Source organism: Leopardus geoffroyi, chromosome B1, assembly GCF_018350155.1.
Source record: "Leopardus geoffroyi isolate Oge1 chromosome B1, O.geoffroyi_Oge1_pat1.0, whole genome shotgun sequence".
In the NCBI taxonomy this organism is placed as follows: Eukaryota; Metazoa; Chordata; class Mammalia; order Carnivora; family Felidae; genus Leopardus; species Leopardus geoffroyi.
In genome coordinates this window covers 146,121,321-146,143,481 of record NC_059327.1, presented here as the reverse complement: position 1 = coordinate 146,143,481, position 22,161 = coordinate 146,121,321, and the positions used below count along the sequence as shown (strand labels likewise).

The 22,161-nt window shown below is 35.5% G+C and overlaps 1 protein-coding gene across 1 annotated transcript; it reads left to right on the top strand.

Annotated features, from left to right (window-relative positions):
* Nucleotides 1-3,781: 3,781 nt before the first annotated feature.
* ALB (albumin) lies at nucleotides 3,782-21,334 on the top strand. The gene is made up of 15 exons (XM_045473774.1): nucleotides 3,782-3,919; nucleotides 4,687-4,744; nucleotides 5,604-5,736; nucleotides 7,493-7,704; nucleotides 8,277-8,409; nucleotides 9,236-9,333; nucleotides 11,193-11,322; nucleotides 12,255-12,469; nucleotides 13,657-13,789; nucleotides 15,082-15,179; nucleotides 16,478-16,616; nucleotides 17,204-17,427; nucleotides 18,885-19,017; nucleotides 19,637-19,702; nucleotides 21,175-21,334. The coding sequence occupies exons 1-14, from the start codon at nucleotides 3,841-3,843 to the stop codon at nucleotides 19,676-19,678; spliced, it is 1,827 nt and encodes a 608-aa protein (XP_045329730.1). The 5' UTR covers nucleotides 3,782-3,840; the 3' UTR covers nucleotides 19,679-19,702; nucleotides 21,175-21,334.
* Nucleotides 21,335-22,161: the final 827 nt, after the last annotated feature.

Below are 22,161 nucleotides of genomic sequence, written 5' to 3'. Positions count from 1 at the left end.
AACTTTGGATCCCAAAATCTTAACTTCATATATTCATTCTACCTCCTACCAGTCAGGCCCCTTTCTCATTTTATAAGACTGCTACCTTGGAATATGAATCAGAGAATGTTCAAGGTGAAGGGTTCTTAAAGATAATTGAATCCAACTTGACCCATATGGCATGGAGATATATATGGATATGTGTGTTCGAGTTTGGAGCTAGAAATTCACATTGAACTGAATTAAACTGCATAGTAAAGAGCTATGAAATTCACAGTAAATTCCACAGGATCAGTGTACCATGAGGAGAGGCAGAAATAGGGACCCTTCTGTCATGGGAGCTTTGGAGAGGGAGGGACTTAAGAGATGGAACAAGCCAAAGATAGTTATGTAGTGTGGTTATTATAATATAAATGCTCACCTTGTCTTCTATGAAATCTCCAGCAAATTCTGTATTTCTCATTAATGAAGTGGGTATTTGGGGGGGATTGACTTATGGAGGGAGATAAGGGGACAATTGATATTTGGATTACAATTTTTTAGTTTGCCTTTAAAAATGTCTGTGCAAGTCTATACATTTTGAAAATTAATTTTCTGTATTTCTAATGGGAAATGTTATTCTTCACAAGTGAATAAGAAATTAACTCAGTTAAATGTTTCAACTGGTTAGTTTGATGCTTCATGGTCTTTTACTTGTCTACTCTTCTATACTCCTTATGTAGCAGTGCAGGCCCTTCATGTCAGCTAGAACCTGCATATGTCCACAGGATAGTAGGAAGAAGGTTATGAAAAGATTTCCCTGTCTCCAATTTTCTCTCCAAATGGATCCAAATTTCTCATATTTTGGAATGACTTAAGTATTTGTCTCTCGAAAGCTTCTGTTAAAATACTGAGGCTATTATTGGAGATGTTTTCCACATTGTTATGCATGCCTCACTTTATTTCAAGAGAAGGTAATCCAGTAGTAGTCATCTATTATAGAAAGAAACAGCATAAGGGCTGGACTAAGAAGATGGCCAGATGGAGGGAAACCTGGTTTGAATGACTTGGTGAGAAGCTTCAGGAATCCCAGAGGGTAGTAGAAAGGTATATATAGGTTTAAGGTTATGATGAAGGTGACAAGGAAGTGAGGGACTGGTCCAAAGAGTTGTTTCATGTGCTTCAAAACTGCCATTTCTATCTGGTAAAAAAAAAAAAAAAAAGAGCAAAACAAAGAACAAAAGGGATAAAGACTTAGATTTAATTTCCGGGTATATTTATATTTCAACTAAGCTATTTTTCCTGCTCTAAATGATCAGTATACTATTCTTTTCATATGAAGGAATTTTCTTACCTACTCTCTTTTTAAACTTCTCCCACAAAAATGGGAAAATGTCTAAAAATCATTGGAGCTAGTTTCCTATTTACTTAGAAACTAGATTCTGTAAGCCATATTTATAACTCTTGGTTTAAACATTTACATTTACTCCCATGCCAGAGTCCTTTGATGACTAACTAAACATAAGAGTTTAAAAGCTTGAAGAACAGAATATTTAGAAAAACTAACAAATATGTGGTTTTATTCCTTTCAATATAGAATGTACATGCAGAACTAATAGAAGATAAATGTAGGAATTCTTACTTTGGGAATCCACAAAATATAAATGTTCAAGTGTTTCTTATTAATTAAGATGGATTTTAAGCATGCAGTTACTGTTAAGAATTAAATACTTTAATTTCTCAGCCATCTACTAATTTCTCATAAGGATATGTCCATGGAAACACCCTATTGGTACCGTAAGGACAAATTCTTTCAGGCATTTTCAATTTTATATTTGAAAGTTATGAGATCTTTATAAATATGGGAAAATCAATTCTAAGTTTCTAGAACCATGATGAATTTGATTTTTCTTTTGTGATCTATATTTACCATCGTATACAATATAGTATTGCCGTGTAAAGTAGATGGAGAGACTAATATTATTTTCATTTGTTACATCAAAGAACATGCACAAAGTGTATGTGTGTATGACAAAGGCCTGTTTTTGTGATTTAGCGATACAATTATATCCAATGATGAGGACTGCCTGTTTGATCAAGCCTTCCTCAAGGACTGATAGAAAAGAAAAGCTAGGGTTGCACCCTGAATTCAAATAAAAGATGCTTACTCTCTTGGAAGACAAAAAAAATTACATACAATTTACCAAAAAAAATTATTTTTTTCTATTTACAAAGTTAGAAAGTTATAAAATAGTATTCTTTTTAAATTTTCTAATATAAGCTTTTGGAATTAAAAATGGTTTTCTAGTCTATTCTATTCCATTTCTATCCTAATGGGAATAATTCTACAGGAAGATATTCTTTGATTTCTTTTTGTCTGTGGCGTGAAAGATAAGTATAGCTCCATTATTCAGCACTCCCTTGTGCTACTTAAGAAAACTCCGTATCTACCCATCTATCATCTATCTATGTATCTATCATCTATTACCTATTATCTCCTATTCCCTATCTAGGATCTCCTCTTCTGTGTTTGATTATCTAAGTAGCACCCATACCTGAAAATGACATAAAATAAAATATGATCATAGGAAGTGTATTCCTTTCATCATGTGACTGAATAAAAAAGGTAATGCTTCTCTTGGGGTATTTGTTAGTCTCTATGCCTCCGTGTGCCATACGACACTTGACTGCCAGTTTTGATCGACTTCGTTATTTAACTAAGTGAAATAACTGGCTTGAAACTAATTATTGCTTTGTAGTGTCAGACAAAGTCAATTTTCCTACTGGTTGAAATTTGTGGTTCTTTATCTTTAAAGCAAAAGGGCAGAGATAGAACAGCCCTTCACAGGTAGAGATCAGAATCTTGGGTGGGAAGAGTCATGTTTGCTTTGTTTTCAGACATAATGTTAAATTTGTTTTGAAATAAAAATAACATTAAAGAAAAACATGTGACTTTTTTTATTAAAAGGAAGAAAGGAAAAAAGTATGAAGCAGGGATGGAAAGAATGTGATCCCCGGTGAAGGTTTAGGATTCTTATAACCTCTAGAGGTTTAATCAAGGCTCAACCTGCCCTGTGTCTATTTTTATGGCAGAGATTGTCATTACTGTCGCTGTGCCCATTTTCTTCCCCATGTCTCCTTAACTGAAAATTCTATGAGATATGCCTACAATGCATCTAACTATCCTGCCACAGGACCTGAATCACTTGTGGACCAGAGCTGGGATAAGAGGGTAGGACTTCTGGACATCCGCTTTAGTTGCTATTGTGGCTGTGGCTTTTTCTTAGCTTGCGTCTGAGGCAACCTCAACTTTTTTTTAGACAGAACATTTCAGGAGAATGAGAATGACATGGAAGCCCTCTTGTGTGTGTGTATGTGTGTGTGTGTGTGTGTGTGTGTGTAAATTTTTCATTGCTTGATGATAAAAACATAGCTGGAGTTAGTAATAGATACAGTTCAAAGCTTAGCTCTTTTAGTAAGTCTTAATTTCCAATTTAAGTCATCGGTCTGGTTAGAATTTTGCACATATTAAAAATTAAAATATTCAAATGGTAAATCACAAATAAAGAACATGGCAATGAATAATAGGGACAAATCGTTTAAAGTCTTATGTAAAACTTGATGTTTTACATAACTAATGAATTGACAAGGTCTTGTGGAAAAAACAGTTCCAGATGGCAAACATACGCAATGGATTTAGTCAAACGATTTTTTTTTTTGGCAAGAATAATATGAATTTTGTAATCAGTTGGGGGCCAATGAAATACCAAGATGAGTCTGGTTAATAATCTACAATTATTGGTTAAAGAAGTATATTAGTGCTAATTTCCCTCTGTTCGTCCTACCTTTTCTCTTCTATCAACCCCACAAGCCTTTGGCACAATGAAGTGGGTAACCTTTATTTCCCTCCTCCTCCTCTTTAGCTCTGCTTATTCCAGGGGCGTGACTCGTCGAGAAGCACGTAAGAATTCTATTTTCCTATTATTCAACCTTTGTTTTATTTTCCTAGTAAAAGAATGGTTTTAGAAAACCCCGCATCTTTAAAGAAGTGTTTTCCGTTAGCATTTATTTCCAGACTGTGATGGTATTTTATATTTGTGATCCCTTAGGAAGTTATCTTATTAATATATTTCTAACATCCTAGGTGAAAAAAATGGTGAGAATTGTTTAGTAGCTGTAATTTCCTTCTGCACATGAAGGAGCCGAGAGTGACTTCAACTTCACAGAATATAGTTTAATGTTAGAATTCATAGCTCCACATTCCCAAAGGCCTAGGTACTGCACGTTGAGATATAGATAGATAGATAGATAGATAGATAGATAGATAGATAGAGATATGAAAAAATCCCAAAACAGAAACAAAACCCAAAACTTGTGTTCTTAATCTTATAAATAGAATTTATATTTTTCATTTCAGACTGTCCTCTCAGTAGCTTTTAATGGACACTGCAGGAGCATTAGATCTTATCCAAGTTTGAATATAAAGCTATAAATATTTAACAATTTTCATGATTTTTCAAATAGTATCTTTGGTGATAGAATAACTCTTCCATTTTAATTCAGAACAAATAGTTCACCATCATCCTCAGATTTTCTGTAGGGATCAGAGGCCAAGGTTTTGGAGCAAATGACTATCTAATTTGCATGGAGAGAAACACAAAAAGTAACATTATAACTAAATTGTTTTCTTCAGTATGTAAACCTTTTTTTTTCTTTTCTCCTTTTCAGAACAGAGTGAGATTGCTCATCGGTTCAATGATTTGGGAGAAGAACATTTCAAAGGCCTGTAAGTTAAGATAGTGAAGAGTCAAATTGAAAGTTTCTAATAGAGTTGGTTATTATTCTAAAGACCTTATATTCCCATATCATCAGAGTCCAGGCTCTAGAACAATACTATCCAATAGAATTTTGTGCATTGACGGAAATATTTTATATCAGTGCTGTTCAATATGGTAGCCACTGGCCACATGAGGCTACTGAATATGTTAAATGTGGCAAGTGCAACTGAGGATCAAAAATTTAAGTTGCATTTAATTTTAATTTATTTAAGTCTATACAGTCACATGTGGCTACTGGCCACTTATATGGGACAGTGTACCTCTGGAATGCTTACATAACCTGCATGGTGGGAAAGACTTCAGTATATGGTTTCTTTTGCTGCTCACTTACTAAATTCCCTTACCTAGCAAATAGGTCTGTGGCTCTTGAGACCATTTTAGTATTATTTAATCTAATAAAAAGTGAGAAAATAGTTTATTTTTTAGAGGTCAATTTCATGCTACAGTCTGATTAAATGAGAGACGTGTGTGTGTGTGTACGTGTGTGTTTTAAATAGACAAAGGGCCTATGTAATGTCCCTAGTCCTCATAATTAGACTTATTTAGAATACAGTTTGCTTGCCTGCTCTGTTTGTGCATCTGCTGACATGCGTGCACATCTATTTAAACATGGCATAAATACATGTCTTCTTTGCTTAGACAGCCACATATGGCTTCAGATAATAGCTATGTGGATAGACTTTCTGGCTAATAGTAAGTTGTATATAATACAGAGCATATACAGATACACGATTTGTTGTTTAGCATAGCAAACTACTTTATATTAAAATTTCACCGTGTTTCATGTTTCTATGTCCTTTGTTTCAGGGTACTGGTTGCCTTTTCTCAGTATCTCCAGCAGTGTCCATTTGAAGATCATGTAAAATTAGTGAATGAAGTAACTGAGTTCGCAAAAGGATGTGTGGCTGACCAGTCAGCAGCCAACTGTGAAAAGTCACTTGTAAGTACATTCTGATTTTGACTATCATTTCTTCTTTTCGGTAATCCTGATAATTTCAAAGGAAAAAATCCAAGTTTAGTTTCCTCAATTATTCCTTGGTAAGCAAGTCTCAAAAGCAAGGCTAGCTTTTGTTTCTTCTACAATAGAGATGTTCTAGCTACAGCCAGAGGTTTAAAAACATTTCTTTATTAAGACCACACACCATAGTGATAGTTTATTTGTTTCTTTATTATTTGTATACAAGCTAATTAACATATAGTGTAGTCTTGGCTTCAGGAGTAGAACCCAGTGATTTCTCTCTTACATATGACACCCAGTGCTCATCCTGAAAAGTGGCCTCGGTAATGTCCATCACGAATTTAACCCATCCCCCCCACTCCCCTCCCCTCCATCAACCCTCACTTTGTTCTCTGTATTTAAGAGTCTCTTACGGTTTGCCTCCCTCTCTGTTTTTATCTTCTTTTACCTTCCTTTCCCCTATGTTCATCTGTTGAGTTTCTCAAATTCCACATATGAGTGAAATCATATGATACCTGTCTTTCTCTGACTGACTTATTTTGCTTAGCATAATACCCTCCAGTTCCATCCACGTTGTTGCAAATGGCAAGATTTCATTCTTTTTCATTACCAATTTCTATTTCTTCTTCAGTGATAGTGTATTTAAATGGAAATTTGTTATTTGTAAAAGTTTCTTTTTAAAATCTGAAGTGTGCTTTCTATCATAGAGGCTAATAGTGAGAGCATGTTTTTTATCTTCAGAAGGCACTCATCTGATTTCTGTGTCAATTTTTTTACTTGGGTAAAATGATAGTATAAGTATATACTCCTTATTTTAGGGATAGTCATATTTTTACATACAATAAACAATCAGGGCATTTATTCATTTTGAAGAACTTAGAACTTGTGGTATTTCTAGGTAGGTCTTCAATACAGGGAGAGGTTTGTTTCTTTCCCCATTCAATCTGTATATACCTTGCTGGGGGCAAGGTCAGTTTTTATTTATCAGTGAAGGCTTCCCTTCTCTTACTTCCTTCTTTCCATGTATCTTCACCTCCAGGTAGAATCGGTACTTTAACTCAATATTTTTAACATGATCTTAGGACTTTAAATATGACTTCTAGAAATATATTTGCTTTGCAAATTAATTCTGTCTTCAGCAGTTTATTTTCCCTGGAGTTCCAATTACTTTCATGATAAAAATTAAGGGGGACAGAAAGAATACATTTAATGGAATGTGTTTTGAGACAAATGTTTCTAGAATAAAAAAGATCTATATTTTCATATAATAATTAATAAACAGTAAATTGTGTTACTCTTCAGTTTTTGAATGGCATCTACTTAAAAGCTGGACCCTCAGAAAAGAGCAGATCAAATGAGAAACTCTCTGAGTACTTTCTTTCTTCATGTGAATTCACCTACTACTTAGAAGACTATTTTCCCTTGATTTTTTTATTAGCTCTTCCAGCTTGTAGCCCGTAGAAATAGGAGCAATATTCATTCCTTAAAGCCATTGATTGTCTCGTTGCCTTTCCTTTTTATTCACTGTCAGTAATCATGTGATGGCTAATTCCTGCAAAAATTACATAGATGGTGAAATCCTGGGAAACTATCTACACCTGAGGAAAAAAGTGGATGTTAAATTTACATGGTTTCCTAACCAAGGTTTACCGATACATGAAACTTTTTAGACTGCTCTTTGGGTGCAAAGAAAACAAAGTACCTCCCCATGATTTGAAGTCTGCTCTCTTCCATTTAGCACGAACTCTTTGGAGATAAACTGTGTACAGTTGCCTCTCTTCGCGACAAGTATGGTGAGATGGCTGATTGCTGTGAGAAAAAAGAACCTGAGAGAAACGAATGCTTCCTGCAGCACAAAGATGACAATCCCGGCTTCGGTCATCTGGTGACCCCAGAGGCTGATGCCATGTGCACTGCCTTCCACGAAAATGAACAGAGATTCCTGGGAAAGTAAGTAATAAGATTTTTATGCTGCAAAATGAAACATTAGGAAATAGATCAAAGCTTATGATAACAATTGCTACCATAAAAAACATTTTCAGCATTAAGGCTTAGAAGCTTTCATTCTAATGATAATTTTCAAAGAACTTATATTTGATACTACAAAATTCTCCATGATAAAAAATGTGATCAAAGATCTTTTGGAGTTCATTAAAACAGGACATGTTCTGTATAAAAAACTGAGATCGAGGTCTGTTAAAATATTATGAAGATATGTATTTATTCTCAGAGCTGATTTTGTTTTAGTCAAAAACATTATATTACCAAAATTTAACCATTTTATACATGTGTGTGGGTATATGTGTGTACATATATATAGAACTTTATACATATATAAATATATATATAATTTATATGTATAAGTTTAGCCTTTTCACGGACTTACCGAATGACAAAGTCAAGGTCATCATGTGCAAATTGAGATTAACTGGTAAATTAGATGAGATTGTTGATTACAATTGTTCCTGTAATATTGTTTGCTGCAGAAACATGACTGCCTGTTTTTCTTTTTAAACATGTAGATACTTATATGAAATTGCCAGAAGACATCCTTACTTTTATGCCCCAGAACTCCTTTACTACGCCGAAGAATACAAAGGAGTTTTTACAGAATGCTGCGAAGCTGCAGATAAAGCTGCCTGCCTGACACCGAAGGTATTCGTCAGAACAGGAGGGCCAACTCATAACCAAACCTCAGACTTTGCACATCATATGGCTAGATTTAGGGAACGCCTGTCTCTGATACAAACTTCTTTACATGGACAGAAAAGCCTCCCTCGCTCTTAACTCCCCCAAAGATCTTTCACCCTCTTTGAAGACCTATGACCTCCTCATTCCTCCTTCTCAGATTTGCCATGGTGGATCTGATAGAGGACATCACTGTGTATGTGTCTAAATATCCTGCGTCTTTTATGGCGTGGGTCACTACAGTGACATACAGAAACTCATCTGTAAAACTGCACAGCAAGGGGCCACAGTTTTGTTAATCTTTTCACGAGCCTTTTTTCTACTGGGTAGGGAATTCAAAGCAGAGAATTCAACTGCCTCTAGAAGGCTGGGTTTATTCACCCATTCCATAAATATTTATTATGGACTGTATTCTCTATGGAGCTTATTGATGTTGTGAGAGTTGGTGGAGGAGGGGTTGAGATCAATTGTAAGTGAAATTAAGAAGTCAGAAAAATTGTATTCCCTGGGATATTAGTGTACTCTGTGCCTCCACATTTCCCTTCAGGTCCCTTTTCCCTGGCGAAGCCTCCATGCTGGTTCTTAACCACCTAGAGGCTTACGCTATGACCAGACTGATTGTCCTCCTCCTCCATAGCAAAATAATTATTTGCCAATAGTAAACACTTGGGAATTTAGGTGTAAATGATCTCTTTAAAATTCCATGTGGCACAGTCTCATCTGAACTTATGAAGGGGTGTTTCGCATAGAATTTTCCTTTTCTAATTTTTCCCAAATCATTTCTTTTTTGCAGATTGATGCTTTGAGAGAAAAAGTACTGGCTTCATCCGCCAAAGAGAGACTCAAGTGTGCCAGCCTCCAAAAATTCGGAGAAAGAGCTTTCAAAGCATGGTATTTTAAACTTAGTTTGAATCTTTGTAATGATGTAGATGACTATGGTTCAGATGACGAAAATTGTACATTTATGTGGCACCTTATGTGATGCTTTCACACACATCTTTTCGGTTGTTTAAAAGGCAGAAATTAACAGCAGTGAAAATCAGAACATCAGTGACAATTCCTCATAATTTTTTTTATCATATTTTTTCTAAGTCGTCAAAGAATTTAGAGGGTATCTTTTTTTGTCTTTAAGGTATCTAATCTCCCACTTATTTATAAAAACTAAAGATCCCTTTCTAATGATCCAGTATTTTTACAGAGCAGTAGTCAGTGTCTTCTACTTAATTTAACCCACCCTCCCCATCAATTTTGTGGAAATATTTGTCCTTTTATGTTCTGATAATTAAATTTAGCCATCGAGGTTAGTATTCATTTTCTTATAGCTTCAGCTCTGTCGCGAATCTCTTGTTTTTGTCTGGGCCTCTGTTTTTATATTACTTCGCTGGTTGAAGGAACATTCTTCAGTTTCTAAGCCAAGAGAAATCCCCTCTCCCCTATCCCTCACATGGTAGTCAACAATGAATCAACAGCAACAGGAGAGGAATGAAAATAATAGACATTCTGCGAGCTCTCTAGATACCATCACTTGAGCTATCTTTGCCTGCCGTGTCTACCATCCACTCCACCAAAATCAACTAACTCAGTAAATAAAACAACCCCAACAGGAAATGATAAACAGTTAAACAGGCTGTGATTGGTCTGGGGGAAGAAGAAGCTTTGAACAGATTTAGGAGACTCTGACTTGATTTGGGAAGGCATACGGATATTCGCCTTTTACATGTCATAAGTTTAGACACTGTGTTGGATCAATTTCTTGGTGAAAGTATGCTTAATCAAAATTCCCTCATTTTGTAGAAGTTATGAATTTCTTTTTTCTCAGACACCTTTAGAAGTCAGGGAGCTCGATTAAAAAAAAGATAACAGGAGTTTGCATGGCATGTTCCAGTTTGTAAAATGTTTTTGCATGGATCAACTAACTTAATCCTCACATCAGTCCTGCAATTTATTTTTTTTTTTTAATTTTTTTCAACGTTTATTTATTTATTTATTTATTTATTTATTTATTTATTTTGGGACAGAGAGAGACAGAGCATGAACGGGGGAGGGGCAGAGAGAGAGGGAGACACAGAATCGGAAACAGGCTCCAGGCTCTGAGCCATCAGCCCAGAGCCCGACGCGGGGCTCGAACTCACGGACCGCGAGATCATGACCTGGCTGAAGTTGGACGCTTAACCGACTGCGCCACCCAGGCACCCCGGTCCTGCAATTTAGCATGCTGTTGTGACTGGGTAGAGGCTGAGTCTTGCCTAGGGTCCCACTTCTAATACGTGATAAAGCCAGATTGAGAAACCAGGTCTGGGCTCCAAACTTGATGCTTCTCCACATGTTGCCTATTTTATTTCACTTTGTTTTTTAAAGATTTTATTTTTAAGTAATCTCTACACCCAGCGCAGGACTTGAATTTACAACACTGAGATCAAGAGTCACAAACTCTTCTGACTGAGCCAGCCTGGTGTCACTTATGTTGCCTCTTTTAGAATCTCTTCTTGATTTTTGTTTTTATGAATGGCTGGACTTCTATCCAACACACACACTCTTAAAATGGCTAATTCTGCCCTAAAGAAACATTTTGTCTTAAGATAACCATCTGGTTCAGAACTAGCATTAAAAAAAAAGAACCAACAAATTTTACAAATTATTTCTTTATGCTATTTTGTCCTGAATTTTCTTGGTTCAAGTAGTATTTTCCTAGTGATTTCACATAAAATATTGCATGTTATTAATGTTTGGATGGGAAATTTTCTTCTTAGGTCAGTAGCTCGTCTGAGCCAGAAATTTCCCAAGGCTGAATTTGCAGAGATTTCCAAGTTAGTGACAGATCTTGCCAAAATCCACAAGGAATGCTGCCATGGTGACCTGCTTGAATGTGCAGATGACAGGGTAAAGTATACTCTTTGGTAACACACATGGTTCAGTTGGTAGTATGAATTTGCTTAGTATTATTGGTGAAGCTGACAGTGAGTTGAGATTGTTTTCTATGCACAATCTGCTCAATTCTTTGCCTGCTTTATGGTACTTTTTTGTTGTTGTCATTTATTTAAACCTGACCACCTCACTCATGAAATGATCTGATAAACTCATTCACTAATTTGTAACCCTTTCAGTCATATTCTGAGAACAAAGGCTTTCACTGAAGTAGGACAGCTGGTAGAAAGGTAGATTTCAAAGAAAACTTTTTTGGGAGGTGGGTGGAATTGGAGAAGGGCTAGTTGCTAAAGAGATCTTTGGAAATTATGTAATTTTTTGCCCTTCTATATTCTCTTAGTTAACCATCTTTGTTAACTATGCAAATATTTAGCATGAGATCTCTTTTCCCCAAACTTGAAAATATGACCAAATACCAGAATCCTAATCTCTCAGGATACTTTCTGGAAAATTTAAGGCAAATATTTTCCATGTGTAAGTAGAAACTGTGACTATGGTCTTGACTAGTTTTTCAAAAATATCTCACATTTTATTTAGTTATCTGGTTTCAAAATGCCTGTACTTAATTTGAGGGAAATATTTGGAAAAATAGTACTGAGTTTTAATTTAAAAATTTAAATGCCTTAGTGGTAGAAATATAAAATTAATGATAACCAATATGGGCCCCTGTTACTGACCGGTCTTTTGTAATCAAGTGGAAATATTTTAGTAATTCTATCCGAGTCTCTAGTCTTGGGAGCGCAGACTGAAAGTGTTCATGGGAGGCATGTTGGTATGTGTATGGTCTTAGGATACAATAAAGATGTTTTGCCAACATAATAAAGGTCTGAGGAGAAAGTGTAGCGATGACAATTTACATTGAAAAATTTTTATCAACCTGCTTACAGGCGGATCTTGCCAAGTATGTATGTGAAAATCAAGATTCAATCTCCACTAAGCTGAAGGAATGCTGTGGTAAGCCTGTGTTGGAAAAATCCCATTGCATCAGCGAGGTGGAAAGAGATGAGTTGCCTGCTGACCTGCCCCCGTTAGCTGCTGATTTTGTTGAAGATAAGGAAGTTTGCAAGAACTATCAGGAGGCAAAGGATGTGTTCCTGGGCACGTAAGTGGATAAAGAATAATCCCTCCATAGCTTTTCTACGGTCTCAAGATTCAGGAAGAGATACTAGGCTTTCCTTTGGCATTGCTACAATTTCTGTGTTGTCTACAATATTTCTTAATCCTTCCCTCTTCTAGTTTTTAAGTTTTTTTTTTTTTTTTGCAAAAGTTAATTAGTTTTAAAAAGTTTTTATAAACTAATACATAGTTATGGTAAAAACTCAATCAATAGAGAATAGGGAAGAGGAGGGAAGTAGTAAAAGTTTCTATCCTTGCCCCCATTCCATTCCTTTTCTCCTCAGGGATATTTCTGGAAATACCTCTAGGAACATTTGTATATACATAAATTATACACATATTATTCATTCAAAGAGTATTTCTTGAACTTACTACAATATATATGTGTGAATATACATAATACATCTTTATATTTCTGTATATCTGTATCTATTTATCTACCTACCATTTATCTATCTATATAAAAAAATATAAAGAGAAGTTGGAATCTGCTTTATATTTGGTTGTTCATAAAGTCTGCTTTATACTTGGTTGAACAGACCAGAAATAACAGTAGCATGGCAGGGCAGCATGAAATTCTGTGACAAAATAAATGATTACATGTAGTCAGTAAGTGGGGTGTTAGACTTTGCATTTCTGTTGTTGGATTATAACAGTGTAATGTGCACTATGTATTTTACATAAAGATTAAAGATTTTATTCATTCAGTGGGGAAAAAGAAAAAATTAAGAATATATCTCTATTTATCTATCAGAACCTTTTTGAGATATAGTCCAAATTATAAAAAAAAAATACATAATAAAAACAGGGGTCACTCATCAAACATTTAATATGTGCCAGACAGGGTATGCTTTGCATTGATTATGTCATGCATTTCTTGCAACCCACCTTGTGAGATAGGTGCTGTTTTTATCTGCATTCTACAGAGAAGGCAGCCAAGTCTGTAATAGTTTTAATAAGTTGCTTAAGGTGATATAGTAAAATAGGTGACATAGCCAGGATATGAATGCAGGTAGCTTTAGTTCTGAACCCCAGACTCTTAGTCATTAACCTTCCTTGCATGGGGTCTAGTCGAACTGAGATCTTTGGGATATGAGTTACTCTTGAGGCTAGTTAGGTGATTTGTCTTGCTCATTCGTCCAATTAAATCTATTTTATTTTCATCTGAATTAGGTTTTTGTATGAATACTCAAGAAGGCACCCTGAATACTCTGTCTCATTGCTACTGAGACTTGCCAAGGAATATGAAGCCACCCTAGAGAAGTGCTGTGCCACCGATGATCCTCCTACTTGCTATGCCCATGTGGTAGGTTTCTCAAGGGAAAAAAAATGGAGCTGTTTGGCTGGTGATCCTTCATAATGAGAAAGAAAAATAATGCAAGAATGTAAAGGGTTAAATAGTGCAACTTATATCTTTTCTTGATATGGCTTTAATTCTGTGCTCTTAAACATTATAGGAAAAATAGATGGCTAATAAGACTTAGAATAGCTTAGAAGGGAAAGATCTAAAGGGTGCAACCTCTAATTTCAAAAAATCTTGACCATGCTTTTTTCTTTTTTGTGTTCCTGGGAACAAAATAAGATACATATTAATGTCAATTAAGGGACTTAGATATATAGTTAACCGGATTCCAAGATTGATCAAATATCAAGAAGTAGAGTCTTAGAATGTTATCCAGCTGTACATTGTTGACTCTATTGTAAATGCTGGTAAACAGTGGTTAATAAATAGTTTTATATTCCTTAAAAAAAGAATTGGCATCTTAAGGAAGACTGTGAGATCTAGTCATCTAGAATATTTTCAAAATTTTTGGAAAAAGTTTAGGAATTGTCTTACAAGAATTTATGTAAGGAGAGAAAACCTGTTCTGGAGGATTTTTGCCATATTTAGCCATCCCCAACAGATTGTAACATGTTTAAGATAGTTAGCACTCCTGGCATATACAGTGGTTTCCAAACTTCAGAATCAAAGAAAAGTCATTCTTTGCTCTACCAAGAACCTACTCTATGCCAGGTACCATACTGGAGTCCTTGACCAAGGTAAAATCTCTTATCTCAGGGAGCTCAGAATCCAACTAGAGATATGGTTTAATGATAATGATACATAAAGTCATAGCCATCATTTATTGAGCTTTTATTATCTTCCAGGTACTGTTTTAATTGTATTAACTCAGGTGGTTTATAGAACAATTCTCTGAAGTGAATACCATCTTCATGCCCATTTTGTTTATTTATTTTTCTTTTTTTCTCTTATTTTTCTTTTCTTTTCTTTTCTTTTTTTCATCCCTATCGTAGAGGTAAGGGTTCTGAACCTTGGATATGGAAAGTAAAGTTACATAGTTAGAAAATGGGTCAAGTGGCCTGGCTCAAAAACCAGCAGTAGCACACCAGAGCCTGAGTTTCTTAATCCCTTTTGCTATACAGTCTCACCAAATAAAATAAATAGTTTGGACATATTGTAATAGATTTGGCATCAAAGATCTAAGTAATGACTTTGGGCAAAGGGTGGAAGGATCTCTTTCTGCCTAGAAGGATGAAAAGCAACCTTCGTATGGTCCTAAGGTAGAATTCTGTCAACACAATTCTGTTCTCTTTCAGTTTGATGAATTTAAACCTCTTGTGGAAGAGCCTCACAATTTAGTCAAAACAAACTGTGAACTTTTTGAAAAACTTGGAGAATGTGGCTTCCAAAATGCGTATGTATTTTTGTTTATCGGCTGATTATTTTCTTGATCAATTTGTAATTTATTAAAACTTAATATAGATACCATTTATCATAGAGATATTAATCACGAAAATACAGTATATATTTCTCATCTCTCTCCATCAAGAAAAACTGGAGGAGGAGACAGAAAATGGTTAATGGGATGGAGAATCCTATGTTTGAGTGTGGTTTAAAAAATTGGTCTCTTGAGATTGGAAAGGAAAATACCACATCTTGGAATATAGGAGCTGAGGATGCCCCTTGAAGGTTAAAGAATAGCTTATGGGCAAACAAAATACAGTGATGCTTTACAAAGGAGGAAATGGTAGGCCTTGAATGATAGTAGCTCGAGAAGTAATATATAAGCCGATGGACAAATGTCCTGATCTACTAGAGCCTTATCTATGGAGGTAAAGACAAGAAGAGACACATCATTCAGTAGATATTTATGTTAGCACTCTTCTAACTATGGGTATTAGGGATAACAACAACAATGAACCAGGTATAGTCTCTTCCTTTTAGTAGATTATAGTCATATATGACTTTCAGTGGTGATTGGAATTCTGAGTAAATGATTACTATGTGCTAGATATCATGCCAGGTTGATTGCATGCTTTTTAAAAATTTTAATTTAATACTTGTACCATCCCTATTGAGTCAGGTATAGTTTCTCCCATTTTATAGATGAGAAAATTTATACATATCTTTCAAATTTAGCACAAGGCTGATATATATTAAGCTGTCAGTAGGTTTTATTGAAAGAAAGAAGCAATTAATAAATATACTAGTGTCACCGAATTCTAATAAGGTCAGTCACTTTCTTTTTTTTTTTTTTTTTTCTTTTTTTTTTTTTTTCAACCTTTATTTATTTTTGGGACAGAGAGAGACAGAGCATGAACGGGCGAGGGGCAGAGAGAGAGGGAGACACAGAATCGGAAACAGGCTCCAGGCTCTGAGCCATCAGCCCAGAGCCCGACGCGGGGCTCGAACTCACGGACCGCGAGATCGTGACCTGGGTGAAGTCGGGCGCTTAACCGACTGCGCCACCCAGGCGCCCCGGTCAGTCACTTTCTTAAGAGTATACAGCACAGGTGGAATCAAAGATAGGCTTACCTAGTTACTCAGGACAAGGTCCTCCCCCATGCTATTCCACTGACCTGGATATGGAAATAATTTTATGAACAGAAAGTCATTTTGTTGATTTTGGCTAAGTGTTCTTTGTTTGACCTGCTGTGTTTGAGAAAGACAGTTTCTTGCCTGGCTGAAAACACATGGATTATTTTGTTACAGGCTCTTAGTTCGTTACACCAAGAAAGTACCTCAAGTGTCAACTCCAACTCTCGTGGAGGTCTCAAGAAGCCTAGGAAAAGTGGGCAGCAAGTGTTGTACGCGTCCTGAATCAGAAAGACTGTCCTGTGCTGAAGACTACGTGAGTCTTTTAAGTACAATAAGTTAAGCATGATGAATTTTTGCTGTTAGATATTGACAAAGCTAACTTTCAGAAGCAGGGTGGACTACATGTGCTTGCATGCACATGTGTGTATGTGTGTGGTAGTGGCCGCCAGGACTTGGCCACTTATATTACCCAGGCCATCACAGTGAGAATTTGTATAAGATCCCCAAAATGATAAATTGTTTTGAAAAAAATTCCATGAGTTTTCAATGTTTCCCCTAGCATTTAAAAATCTTTCTTAATCTTTGGGGTCTTTTTTAAAGTATAAGACTGTTTCCTTCCCACTCCAACACATATCTCAGGACTCACATCAAATTATTTTAAGCATTATTTTATCAAGTGAATAATTCTTAAAATGTAGACATATTTAAAGGAGAAAATACTTTAAAAAGTCTCTTATTACTTGTAGTTCTTAAAGATAAGCAAATCGCTACCTCAAATCAACCTTGGATTCAGTCTTGCTAGTTAATATATAACATGTTTTTTCGTCCATTGGAAAGTAGAGGTTCATGGAAAACTTTTATTACGCTTTTTCAATTTTTGCTCTTCCACCTGTTCTTTAGCTGTCCGTGGTCCTGAACCGGTTGTGTGTGTTGCATGAGAAGACCCCTGTGAGCGAGAGAGTTACCAAATGCTGCACAGAGTCCTTGGTGAACAGACGACCATGCTTTTCTGCTCTGCAAGTCGATGAAACATATGTTCCCAAAGAATTTAGTGCTGAAACATTCACCTTCCATGCAGATTTATGCACCCTTCCTGAGGCTGAGAAACAAATCAAGAAACAATCGTGAGTAGTGTTTCATTACTGTAAGCATTTATCATTTTGAGAGTGAGAATTGTAAATTGAAATGAGTAACTTTTTCTGAAGCAGTGATTATATTCCTTAGAAAAGAGTATTTAATTAAGTATTGGCCTTAGTAAGCTGATTAAAGTGTCAAGAATAAAATGGATAGCTTTTTGTTTTCCTAGCAAAAAACCTCTATGTTACAATCTTGCCTACAAATCATTCAGAATAATCTTGTGGATAAAAGCTGCAGTGGAATAATGTTTTAAGATGAGTCCAGTAGAAAAAGATGAACAGTTAACTGATACATTTGTGCAAAGAGCAAGTTAGTTAGTAGAAAGAATTGGTGAATTTATTTCTAGGCATGAATGGCTATTTTAAGTTTGTTCTATGGCAGCCAACAGACAAGGCAAATCCCCAAGATATAACTTTTGAGAATGGAACTTGGGTGGAAACCATCTAGAAAAATGAGTTCTGAGGCTTGATGCCCTATTGATGTCACAGGAGTTAAAAGTGCATGACATTTAGCACCATAAAGTTGCTATCATCTCTCGAGGTTCTAATCATAGTCATAGATTTACGAGTAATATTGCAAAACTTATCATACCCATGTGACTCTCTCTCTCTAGTACTATTATCTCTGCAGATGTCAGTGAAAGAGAACCATCACCTCCCAGAAGTTTGATTAGTTTTATTACTGATGGCCTTCCCAGTATTAACTGAATGGAGTAAATTTCACAGACCAAATATAAGGATTCTTAGAAACTTTTTAGATGAAGTCCAACAAGACAATTAAACTTTTAAGGATCAGTTTTAGCTCTTAAATCACTATAAAATTCAATTCAATATTGTATAACTTCTAAAATGTGAAGAATGTAAAAATGCAATGACCTATCCTTTCTAGACATTTACGGTAAAGAGATCTATTGATTTATTGAGATTTATTGACACTAGATGTGCTGAGCAATTTACATTGATTATCTCATTTGATCCTTCCACCAACCCTAGGAAGGAAGATTTTATTCTCATTATGCAAATGAGAATATTAAAGCTTATTGTGGTAAGTCTGGGCCTCAAGCTCAGAATTGCCTCACTCCAAGACTTATAAACAATAATACAGCTATCTTTATCATCTCCATTTTTCTTTTTCCTTTTTTTTTTTAATTGAAGTGTAGTTGACATGCAATGTTACATTAGTTTCAGGTGTACAACATAGTGATTTTACAAGTCTACACGTTCTGCTGTCCTCACCACAGGTCTAGCTCCCCTCTGTCACCACACAACACTGTTACAATACCAATGACTGTATTCCCTAAGCTGTCATCTTTTATTCCTGTGACTTATCCATTCCATAAGTGGAAGCCTACATCTCCCACTCTCCTTCCATCTCCATTTTTCTTTATGTGAGTAAACTTTTTTCTGATTTTTATCATTCTTGTTTTGTTTTCATTCAAATGCAGTGCACTTGTTGAGCTGTTGAAACACAAGCCCAAGGCAACAGATGAACAACTGAAAACTGTCGTGGAGGATTTTGGAAACTTTGTAGACAAGTGCTGCGCAGCTGAAGACAAGGAGGCCTGCTTTGCTGAGGAGGTGCTGGACTTTCTTCATTTTCATATGGCTGATTTCCTTTGTTGTTATGTTCGATCAGGCAAGGGCTTAGGGCTTCATCTATCTTAGGGATACTCTGTACATTTAGGATCAGAATCTTATTCCACATACAATTACCCAACAAAATTACTTAAATAGCTCTTGTTTTTGTTTTATCTCCTGCCTCACTGGAGCATATTGGGAAATGTTTACAGTATTTGTTCTGTTTCCAAAGTTGTGATATTTATGAATATAGATAGATATTTGTGAGGCTCAAGTCTTTGGTAGAGATAGCATGAAGCCAGAACACTAATTTATTTAAACATGTTCTTGAAAAATGCTGGTTTGTAACTTGGTTGAATCTGAGTTTGATTTTACAGGTTAATGGGGGAAGTTTATATTTACTGTTTCCCTCTATGACTTGACAGTAATGTTTTTATTCCTTTGGGAACAGTGGATTCCAGTAAGCTTCCTTGTAGATATTCTACTACTAAACTGGAATTAAAGAATGCGATGCATGTAAAATTAGTTTGTAATCACAAATGGCTGTATAAATGTTAATTTTTTATCCTAATAGTGATGCTAATATTTTTCCCCAAATCTGTCATTTTTCTTTATTTAGGGTCCAAAACTTGTTGCTACAACTCAAGCTGCCTTAGCCTAAAACAACATAATCACAACATCTCAGGTAACTATACTTTGCATTATTTTTTTTAAAAAAGTAATTATAATAGTTATTTTTAAAATAGCAAAGATTGCTATTTACCAAGAGCCATATAGGCCAGTGCCTATATAGGCCAATCACTGTTCTAAGACCTTTATATATATTAATTTATTTAATTCTCACAATAGCTGTCTGAATTGAGTGCCATTATTTTTCCTATTTCACAGATGAGAAAATGAAGGCACAGATCAGAGCATAGTTTCCATAATTTACCCAAGGACCACCCAGCTAGTGAGAGGTGGAGCCACAATTCAAAATCCAAACCAAAGCTTGAGAATTAACCACTGTCCTGTTCTGACCTATTAAGACATAGTAAACAGAATCACTAAACCAAATGATGGCTCAGCAGTGGGGTACTTAGGTATTAGGCTGGACCATATGCAAATGCATTTTTTAAAGATAAAAACCAATTGCATAGTAATGATTTCACATGGTGCAACCTAATAGCCCAGTAACAAATTAATTTCATTGGAGAATATGATAGATCTACTGTACGTGAACTTGCACTTTATAGTGATTAATTTGCTACTAAGGTGCACTTCAAAATTTAAGTGTTTAAACATAAACATGTTTCAGTGATTTGGGTTGTAATATTTGGAGGAAAATTTAAAAATAGAATCAACTCTCTTTTTTAATTTGTAAATTATTTATTTATTTATTTATTTATTTATTTCATTTTATTTTAGACTGAGAGAGTAAGCAGAGGAGGGGCAGAGGGATAGAGAGAGAGAGAGAGAGAGAGCCTTAAGCAAGCTCCACACTCATCATGGAGTCTTACAGAGGGCTTGGTCCCACCACCCTGGGATCATGAGTGGGATCAAGAGTTGGATGCTCAACCAACTGAGCCACCCCGGCACCCCTCAACTCCCTTTTTTTTAAAACAAATTGTCCAACTATTTTCTAAAATGAATTTATTTTCATATTTTCCAAACTGACTGTAAGGTCTACCACCTCTACTTGGTTTTCACTTACTCTCTGCCCACTTGATAATACCTACATATTGTGCATTCGGATGAGGAAGTAACTTTGTATCTCTGTAAATTTGACCTTTTCAAAATGTGATTTGTTTTATTGCTAAATGGCAAGAATTTCTTCTGAAAGGTATTACTTTGAGAAGGCACTTGTTTTGTTGGTCATTAACGTAGGTAACAAGCAGGAGTTAAGTAAGTGACCCTGAGGAGGGATGATGAAACCTGGGACCTTGAAGCCTGAGGAGCTTATGACATCAGTGATGTAGTGAGGACTTTACAACACTTATCGGTGTGTTCTCTCCACCACCCCAACAGAAGAATCAAGAGTCCAGGACAGGCTGAAGGGCTTTCATTGGTAGAAATTGCAGGAAGGCAATCTAAGCAATTTACTATTCACTTGAATAGGTTTGTCAAACACATGCCATTTTACTAACAGTATTTATATCTGTCTTTTTGTTTTTTCAGCCTGCCCCGAGAATAAGAGAAATGAAGATCTAGAGCTTATTCATCTGTTTTTCTTTTCTGTTGGTGTAAAACCAACACCCTGTCTAGAAAACACACATTTCTTTAAACATTTTGCCCTTTTTCTCTGTGCTGTAATTAATAAAAAATGAAAATAATCTAACATAATTGTCCGAGGCTGTTATGTTTCACAGATGAATCGCCATCTTGAAAATTTTTGTAGGTTCTGTACAAGTTCCACTGGCCTCTCTTTTCGCGCTTTAGTCTTGTTCTTTGGGGGCTAATTGATGAAAAGAAACATGAATATTCTCTTGAGTCATGGATTATAAACATTCAAAGCAATATTTTAACATTATGATCATTCTGAATGAAAAAATGAAAACTAGTATGGGCAAAGCCATGAGAACATGGCTTTTCAGTACTCCGGGGACTAAGAAATGTGAGGGACAAAGAGGTTAGAGGTAATTATAAGGATGGATAATTGAACTGAAAAAAAAAAAAACAGGCTAGATAGAAATTTAAGCCAGTTTACGATGACAATACACGAAGTGTAAGAAGTTTAAGCAGTTTGGAGAAGCACTGTTGGGGGAGGGTACAGAAGATCTGGACAAAAGTACAAGAGAGAGTGAGCCAGATATATAGGAGTAAGGGAGTGCAAGAATTGGAAAGTAAAATGTTCTTGTAAAAATTGAGATGTTATACTCAATACCTAACCCCTTATCCCTGTTCCCAGAGGCAACCATGGATACCAGAAAATATCTATGAATTTATATACTTTTTAAAATGAATTTACGTACCTAAAGTAATTTATAGCCTTATTAGTTTTATTGTGCTTTAGGAATTTTTATAGAATTGGTTTCATATGTACATGCCATCCACAACTTGCTTATTGTGTTCCTAATAATGTTACTTTATAGTTTCATTATAAGTATGATGCTTACAAAAGATTTTAGCACCAAGTTAAAACCGGATCCTTCCATTTCTGGAATG